We start from the raw sequence: 9,811 nt of genomic DNA on the forward strand, positions 1-9,811 counted from the left end.
CTTTAACAGCCTTGAAATATTCCAACCTAATTTATAACCAAATAAGCACTATTTCAGGCACAATCGGGTCTAGTGTTCAAGGAAATGCAGCAGCTAATTTGGATGCAATCAGCAATAAGATAGAGAGTGGTTGCTTGGAGAGAACATTAGGGAGAACCTCTCAATAAGGCTTATGTTTAAGATCATCTCAAAAACAGCACCTTGGTTAATCAACCGAGTAGTGTACTGGTCCAGTCTCATATAAATCAGGTTGTCAAATGATGAACAAGCTCAAAGGGGCGAAAAGACTTTCATGTTCTCGTTTCTTAGTCGGAGTTATACAGCATGGAAAGAGGCACCTTGACCTAACAGGTCCATACCAACCAGTTTGTCTACCCGAGCCAGTCCCACTTGCAAACACTTAGCTATATATCTCTAAACCTTTTAATGTCATGCACCTGTACAGTCCAAATGTATTTAAAACACTCTAATTGTACCCTCCTCAATCACTCCCTCTGACAGCTCATTCTACATGCCTACCTCCTTCTATGTGCAAAGGTTGCCCCCTCAGGTCTCTTAAAGCTTTTCCCCCTCACCTTAATTCTATGCCACAATTCTATACCTTAATTCTAGTTTTAGTCTGTAGACATATTCATGCCCTCATGATTTTATATATTTATAAAATCATCCTTCAGTCTCCGTTACTCCAGAGAAGAAACCCCCAACCTATCCAGTCTGTTTGTAACTCAAGCCCTCCAGTCCCAGGAAAAACCTTTCAAATGTTTTTTGCACCCTTTCTACATAATGGCATTCTTCCACTAGCATGGTGACCAGAACTGTGTTCTCACTAATGTCTTATACATTTGTAACATGATGTCCCAACTCTTGTACACAATGCCCTAACTGATGAATGCAAATATGCCAAACACAACCTTCAATCACCCTGTCTACCTGCGTCTTTGGAGTCCATCAACCAGAAAAGCTCAGTTCTAAAGATAATCTTTGGAGGTTTTATCTAATTCATTCTTTTACTTTACGAGCACACTTAAAACAAAATAACCAATCCAGTTCAGTCACAGACAACAGTTTCTAAATAGAAAACTTTAATTTGGGAAATATGTAGTCGGTTGCAGGCAAGTCTAAAATACGTAACATTTGAGCTCCTGAATCATTATTAAACTACAAAACAAGATCATTTGTGGAAAAACTGCAAGATTCAATCTATCGAATGGAAAACTATGAAGATAAAAATGGACATTGATGTAAGGGGTAACCCATCTTAAAACTTGTTGAAATATATCTTCTGTACTGTATTATAAGTCAACGGAATCAAAAGCAGCTTTTGAAAAGAACAGGTTGTAGGATAAATGATCTACTTGCATTGAACAACTGCTGATATGATTACATATCATAAATGTTCACACTTCCCTTCTCCAACTGCTGACTCATCTCAGGGTAAAATTCCCCATGTGCAGAGTCTCTATTGCATTTCAGACCATTGATTGTCAGACATTTGGTCTTCAATTAAAGAAAAGAACAACAAGGTCAAAGTACTCAAGGGCAATCATGTTTACAGCCACTAATGTGTATTATGACATCCTGCATAAATGTCAGGGATAAGAAACATGGCTGTTTGCCTATGCTATGCCAACAGCAAGGATTTGGGTGCAGCAAGTTAGAAATTATGTAGTTAGGTGCAGCGAACAATTAGGAAGGTGGAAGGGTAGTACGTTGACCACTATTGAGTAAAGGAGCAGGGATTTGAGTACAGGAGCAGGGGTGGCATGCCGAGCTGTAGGAGGTCTTGATGAGACTCCGCCTGGAGTTGTGTGCATTTTTTGGTCTCCGAGGAAGATGAGAGTGCAATGAAGGTTTACCAAACTGATTTATAGGTTAGCAGGATTAACTGTTTGAGATAATCAGGTTCACTGGAGTTCAGAAGAATGAGAGGGGATCACAAAGGAACCTATACAATTCTAACAGGAAAAGACACAGTGGTGGAGTAACTCAGCAGGTCAGACAGTATATCTGGAGAATGTGGATAGGTAAGGTTTCAGGTCAGGATCCTACTTCAGGCTTGTGGGGGTGGTACGCACCTCCTCAATGCTTTTGTCTCACAATTTGTCTTTTCATCTCTTTGGCTTTGTCCAACCATCTGCCTATCAAACCCCCCCTCTCACTCATGTATCCACCTATTACCTGCCATGCTTATCCTGCTCCTCCTCTCTTCCAGCTTTCTTGCACAATTGTAATCTAGTTTCTGAATCGTTGAGGTCTGATACACTCAACATTAACCTGCTCTGCTTACAAATGCGTGTAATTTTACACAATTTTTCTGAAATGCCACAGGTGAAGAATGTTTTTTAATATTCTCAAGAGTGCCTTTAAATATATTACTCACCCCCTGATACATTAGAGTTCAGGAAAGGAAGTACTAGTTTGCAGCATTGAGATAATTATACAATTCAGGGAAATTCTTCAGCATCACAGAAGCACTCTAATTACAGTGCGTTGTTTTGAGCTTTCAAAATTTGCTGTTTTAATGGGAGGTTTCCGAAACAAATAAATTTACTAAACTTGCAGAGTGTGGATGACAAACAAAATGGTACAGTTCCATGCCTCCCACGTAAGTCTGAGGTGGATGGGTGGATGATAGATATTAATGGGAATCAAAAAAGATAATTTTGATCTGGCCATTATTAAACTTCAGCTCAGATGCACTATTGTAGCTAGCTGCCTTTTTAAAATGGGAGATACCAGCTGGAAACAGAAGCTGACCCAACTTGTGTTGCTTGATACTATCAAGAGAGAGCATGAAATTGTGGAGAAGACTACAATCGATGGTGAACACACTTCCACTGCATGGGAGTGGATGTTGCATTGTGGCAGCTGTAAGCAGAACTGTGTGTGACAACATTTGTCAGAAAGAACTGCAGATGCTGGTTTAAATATCGAAAGGAGACACAAAATGCTGGAGTAACTCAGCAGGACAGGCAGCACCTCTGGACAGTAGGAATGGGCAACGTTTCGGGTCGAGACCCTTCTTCGGACTGATGTCAGGGGAGTGAGCGGGACAAAGATAGAATGTAGTCGGAGACTGGTGTGAAGAACTGGGAAGGGGAGGGGATAGAGAGGGAAAGCAAGAGCAATTTGAAGGAAGTCAATGTTCATACCGCAGGGGTGTAATCTACCCAAGCAAAATACGAGGTGCTGTTCCTCCAATTTGCTCTGGGCCTGTCTCTGACAATGGAGGAGACCCAGGACAGAAAGGTCAGATTGGGAAAGGGGGGGGAGTTGAAGTACTGAACCACCGGGAGGTCAAGTAAGTTAAGACGGACTGAGCGGAGGTGTTCACGTTGATTAGATACATCAAAGTGAAGACTGGTTGATCAAAGCGCCAAAGAGCCCAAGTAGAATTAGCAATGATGAGCAATGTAGAATGCAATTTGTACATCTGAGCTGCAAAGGCTCAGCATTGTGGTAGGTTAAATGTAGTTCAGCTCGGTCGATCCCCAACTGTTGCAGGTGCAGCACAGTTGAAAGCCATAGTGATGCGTTACACAACCACAGAAAACCCAATGTGCATTTTTGCATTGTCTTTATTTTGCAGTCTTTTTCTTTCCATTGTTTATAACATAATGTATGTAAATTTTTTGTTTTTGTGTATTGTCTGAGCCTGAGATGCTGCTGCAAAAGCAACATTTTCATTGTACCTTTCCTCACTACTTGTGCATATAACAATAAACTTGACTAAAGTTAGAGTCTGAGATGGTGGCAACAGTGAGGTGACTTAAGGGCCTGTCCCACTTATGTGATATTTTCGGCGTCTGCCGGCAACTGTTAAAGTCGCAGTAGGTCGCCAACATTTTCGGCGACCTGCTGCGACTATGACGGGTGCCGGCAGTCGCCGAAAAAAATCTCGTAAGTGGGACAGGCCCTTTAGAATGACCAGCCTTCTGAAAAGTACTTTTACAGCAGTGTTCCAGATGTGGGATTGAAAAATCAGAGGCCAAAAAACTATTAGGCAAATGCGCTTTAGGGAAGATAAAGGAAATATGGTGCAAGGTTCACCTGTAAAGGCAGAAAACAGGCAGTTGAAGCACAGTAGCTCTGCAGACGATCACAAGCTCAGTGAGTTCTCTGCACTTATAATACATCGTCTGAGCTCAGCACCTCCAGACGACTGGATTGTGGAAATTGCTGCTCTGCTGGAGTAAAATTCCAGTTCAATATCATGCATAAAGGTGTCGACACTCCAAAACACCACTCAAGCCAAGGAAAACGCATCATATAAAAAGCACCATTGAATGCCAGTTGAAGCTGATGCAGTAACTAAAGGGCCTGTCCCACTTGCATGCGATTACATGCGTTTGGCGCGACCAAACGGAAGCGGATTTCACGCGAAGTTCGCGCTAAGTACGTGCTAAATACGCGCGTGACGTCATTTGCGTCATACTCACCAATCAGCTGGGCAGGAGGCTGGCCGACTAAATTCGGGCGTCACACATCACAATCCATCTCATTGAGGTCAATAGTTAATTAAGGAATTAACAGTTCACCCACAGCGAAAAAGAGTGGTGATAAGATGAATTTCTTTTGACTTCTGATTCCCAAAATCTTTTTACTATTTACAAAGTACAAGTTGGAAACTTAATGGAATACTCTCTCTTCTCCATTAAAAACTCCAGAGTTCATGAGCAACCAGGACAAATCAGCCCACTTGATTGTCATCACATTGATCAGCCTAACCATTTATTCCCTCCTCTACTGGTGCACAGTAGACACCAGATAGAACACATTTCTATGTCAGAACGGAAGAAAATGTGAGCAGAAGTATATCCCTGTCCCGAATTCCTTCTCTGTGCCAGATCTCTATCCCCCAATCTTTCAAAAATGTATCAACCTTCCGTCTAAATATTTCTTATGAGCAACTCTCTAGGGCAGACAATTCCAAAAGTTCCATGTGGACACAATGAAATGCAGGTGCTGGAATCGTGCATAGACGCAAAAGTAACTCAGCAGATCAGGCAGCATCTCTGGAGGAAATGGACCGGCAATGTTTCGCTGCGGATTCTTCTTTAGACACCAGTTCCAAAGGTTCAGCGCTTTCGAAATGTGCCATGGAATCTTTCACTTCCATCTGGCATTGCAGACGGGGTGGAAGATTGCAACCTTCACGTGGTCCGCCCTGTTTCGACCAATGCAATCAACCCCGTGTGCACAATCAAATAAGATCAAATAGAACAAGTTGTCCTGCAACTTTAGGCTGTGCACGCCATACGCAAGAAGAAGAAGAACCATTGCAGACATGGCTTCACTCAAATGGCAGATCAGAGAAAGGTGGGTTTTTTTTTTTACATCTTCTGTGTACATTTTGGATCCCCAATGCACTTTGTCCATTGTCATTTAATAAAGATATTCTATTTTAAAAATTGCCTCTGCTTCCATCTATTGGCCACAGTGTACATAGCATATTAGTGTTTCTTCCAATTAAACAAACTCCACCCTACATTTTACCCGGATGCATATTTAATCTTGTTGAAGAAGGAACTGCAGATGCTGGAAGATCGAAGGTACACAAAAATGCTGGAGAAACTCAGCGGGTGCAGCAGCATCTATGGAGCTAAGGAAATAGGCGACGTTTCGGGCCGAAACCCTTCTTCAGACTGATTTAATCTTACTGAGGCACACCAACAACTAACACTATCATCAAGATTGGGAGATAACCAAGAACTCACGAACTGGAACTATTATGCTACAATGCTGAGAAACTATATTTTGTACTCTTTCTCTTCGCTCTATCTATTCTGTTTGATTGTATTTGTGTATAGTATTACTTGATTTGATCAGATAGCACACAAACAAAGCTTTTCTTAATACCTGTACTTTAATAAATAGTACTGGACAATAATAAACCCAGATCAAAAAGCTGGACCAAAATCCTGAGGCAATTCATTAACATTTTATTTGGCAATATTAAACAATGGCTAAGGACACTCTCGACAAAGGGTTTGATCATCAACTTCATAAATCCACCCATGTTGCTGCAACTCAAGCCTCTCCTAGTGGGGTAAATAGGTCACACCTTATGGCCCAGGTTTTAGTCCATCTCCAATGGCATGGCTAATTTCTACACATTACAACACACAATGTGACAGAGACACAAGAGACTGCGGACGAGCAAAATGCAAACTACTGGAGGAACTCAGAACGTTAGGCCGCATTTGTGAAGAGAAATGTGACCAGGGTGAAATTCTGAAGGCACACGGAACCACAGATACTGGAATCTTGAATAAAACAAAAAGTCCTGGAGTAACTGCAGTTTTTCTACTTGGTGAGACCACACCTGGAGTATTGTGCACAGTTTTGGTCTCCTAATCTGAGGAAAGACATTCTTGCCATAGAGGGAGTACAGAGAAGATTCACCAGACTGATTCCTGGGATGGCAGGACTTTTATATGAAGAAAGACTGGATAGACTCGGCTTGTGCTCGCTAGAATTTAGAAGATTGAGGGGGAACTTATAGAAACTTACAACATTCTTAAGGGGTTGGACAGGCTAGATGCATGAAGATTGTTCCCGATGTTGGGGAAGTCCAGAACAAGGGGGTCACAGTTTAAGGATAAGGAGCGAGATGAGAAAAATAAAATCCACACAGAGAATGGTGATTCTGTGGAATTCTCTGCCACAGAAAGTAGTTGAGGCCAGTTCATTGGCTGTATTTAAGAGGGAGTTAGATGTGGCTCTCGTGGCTAAAGGGATCAGAGGGTATGGAGAGAAGGCAGGTACAGGATACCGATTTGGATGATCAGCCATGATCATATTGAATGGCGGTGCAGACTCGAAGGGCCAAATGGCCTACTCCAGCACCTATATTCTATGTAACCCAGCAAGTCAAGCAGCATCTGTGCAGTGTAATCATGTATTGGCTTGCTGCTGACTGGTTAGCACGCAACTAAAGCTTTGCACTGGACCTCGGTATACGTGACAATAAACTAAACTAACTACACACATGGATAGGCAACGTTTCAGGTCAGGACCCTTCTTCAAACTGCAGCGTTCTTGCTGCATGCATGCTTGTGAACGTGTCCACAGTTGCATCCACCCATGCCTGAGAGGAGATGATAAGACGTGGGAACTTTTTGTTCAGTCTACTTTCCAACCCACAGCCCACACTATAAGCTCCCACTCAATTAACCCTTCTCATACCAGTAGAGGTAATAAGATGTTTCAATCCCTGTAATGTCGGCACTCTTGATATTGGCAGTGGGATTAGAGTGGTGAAAGGTAGGGTAGGTACATAAGAAATTGAAGCATTCACCCCTTCTACTCTGCTATTTGATAACAGTGGTTGTACTGATCCAAGTTTCAACATTTTCTCACCTGACCTACGCTTAGGCACATGACTATGCAAGGAATGGAGTTATGTGGAGGCAGATAGGAGTCAGTATTGACATCACGTCAGGCACACACATTGTGGGCCAAAGGGCCTGTTCCTGTGCTGTTCCATGTTCTCCATTCAATTCCATTTACAAACCCTTAGTAATTTGTTAAAATTCATGATTCAAGATTCAAGATTGCATACCAACAAGGCCAGCATTTGTTGACCATCCACCATAGAAACATAGAAAAATAGGTGCGCGTGTCGGCCATTCAGTCCTTCCAGCCAGCGCCGCCATTCAATATGATCATGGCTGATCATCTAAAATCAGTACTCCTGTTCCTGCATTTTCCCCATATCCTTTGATTCCTTTAGCCCCAAGAGCTAAATCTAACTCTCTCTTGAAAACATCCAGTGAAATGGCCTCCACCGCCTTCTGTGGCAGAGAATTCCACAGATTCACAACTCTCTGGGTGAAAACGTTTTTACTCATCTCAGTCCTAAATGGCCTACCCCTTATTCTTAAGAGACTTAAAAGTCTCTTAAATGCCACCATTGTATTTGGCTCAACCACCATCCCTGGCAGCATGCTCCCGCGTAAAGAAATTGCCCTGCACATGTCATTTAAACTTTGCCCCTCTCACTATGCCCTCTAGCTTTCATATTTCCATCCTGGGGAAAAATATTCTGACCATCTACCTATCCATGCCTCTCATAATTGTATATACTTCTTTGAGATCTCCTCTCAACCTCCAGGGTTCCAGAGAAACCTTTTCCAATCAATGACCATTCCCACTTCTGGCCAAACTATGGAATGTCATTGACCAAGTAGATGACCACAGGAGTTGTGTCACTGTCTGAAATCACTGTACCATAAAGTCATAAAATATAGAAACATGCCCTTCGGCCCAAATTGCCCGGCCAAGGTGCCCCATCTACTTTCGTCCCACCCGCCCCTGTTTGGCCCATATCCTCAAAACTTTTCCCATCATGTACCTGTCCAAATGCCTTTTAAGTGTTGGCTTGGAAGCAACTAACAGCAGATGCTGGTTAATACACAAAAGGTCACAAAGTGCTGGAGTAACTCAGGTCAGGTAGAACCTCTGGAGACATGGATAGTTGACCTTTCAGGTCAAGACCATTCTTCAGTGTTGGTTTGGATGCTTTTGGTATTGATATTGCGTAAAGATTTTGAATCCTTCATTAAGCTGAGCTGCACATTCTTTTGGCAAAACTTCCTCCAAACATCTCAATACAAACTAAACTCAAGACTGGAGGGCTTTTTTTCTCTCTCACTCACACACACACACACACAGAGAAAGTAAACCATGAGAGAAATGTTTGCAAAATAATCAGCTTTGGATCAGTCCTGCTTCAGTAACATTTACAAGTGTGTCCAAAGTCCTGTTATTCCAAAATCACCCAGTACTGGGCGACCGTGTTTTTCCACAAGGCGGTGGCATTCCATAATTTGTGATGTTTCACTCACCCCTACTCATGGTGGAAACTTTTCTCCAAACTGCAGGCGGACGGAAATGTTGACAAACGCACCGAGAGCAACCTCTTATTGCCGCCGATCAATTACATCCCCAGCCAAGGCCAGGTAACATGCCAGTGGCCCGTGAAACCGATCAGACGACCAGAGAGATCACAGGCAGATTCTGGCGGATTGAGAGCATTCGCTCGGAACTTGCCCGGCGCAGGTTCCCCTTCCGCTAAATAAAAAAAAATTCTCCGGGTGTGGCCAGAAATGCATCAACTAATCATTCCTGCCCCAGCGAATGTTAGGCAGTAAAACAAGTCGCTGTAACCCGAGATATCGCAGCCGGAATGCAAATAAAAAATAAACTAGTTACCAATTCACGCTGAGAAATGGGCCAAATGCAGGCAAATGGAACTCGCCCCGAGGCAACGTGGACGGCATGGACAAGTTGGGCCGAAGGGCCTGTTTCCTCGCTGTTTCTCTAGTCCAAACTAAACTAAAGTCGACAAAATGTGTCCAAATGTCTTTTAAATGTACCAATTGTACCCTGAACTTCCGGCAGCTCATTCCATATGTGAAAAGCATGGCTGCAAAATCCTTGACAATCCTTTCTGCACCCTTTCCAGTTTAATTACATCCTTTCCTTATATGTTTAAGAAGGGACTGCAGATGCTGGAAAATCGAAGGTAGGCAAAAATGCTGGAGAAACTCCGCGGGTGAGGCAGCATCTATGGAGCGAAGGAAATTGGCGACGTTTCGGGTCGAGACACTTCTGCCTTTGCTTATATGGTGAACAGATGGTGCACAATATTGAATGTTCCACAATACTCCAATTTTCAGTGATTAACCTTCAAACCCACACCCCCCCTCCAGCCGACTATTTTCCCCCTTTCTCTTTGCCCCATCTGGATGCACACCTATTTATCCCTTTCCCTTAACCCCCATCCCTTTAGACCCACATCCCTTCT

General features: G+C 42.9%; 1 protein-coding gene across 1 annotated transcript in view; it reads right to left on the minus strand.

Moving 5' to 3' along the window:
- The window catches only part of LOC129708898 (AMP deaminase 2-like), a 104,412-nt gene extending 95,328 nt beyond the window's left edge, over nucleotides 1-9,084 (minus strand). The window contains exon 1 of the mRNA XM_055654948.1: nucleotides 8,850-9,084. Within this exon, the coding sequence (XP_055510923.1) occupies nucleotides 8,850-8,859 (10 nt within the window). The 5' untranslated portion in view covers nucleotides 8,860-9,084. The remainder of the gene's footprint in view (nucleotides 1-8,849) is intronic.
- Between the last annotated feature and the right edge of the window lie 727 nt (nucleotides 9,085-9,811).

The sequence above is a fragment of the Leucoraja erinacea genome, chromosome 24 (genome assembly GCF_028641065.1).
Source record: "Leucoraja erinacea ecotype New England chromosome 24, Leri_hhj_1, whole genome shotgun sequence".
Taxonomy (NCBI): domain Eukaryota; kingdom Metazoa; phylum Chordata; class Chondrichthyes; order Rajiformes; family Rajidae; genus Leucoraja; species Leucoraja erinaceus.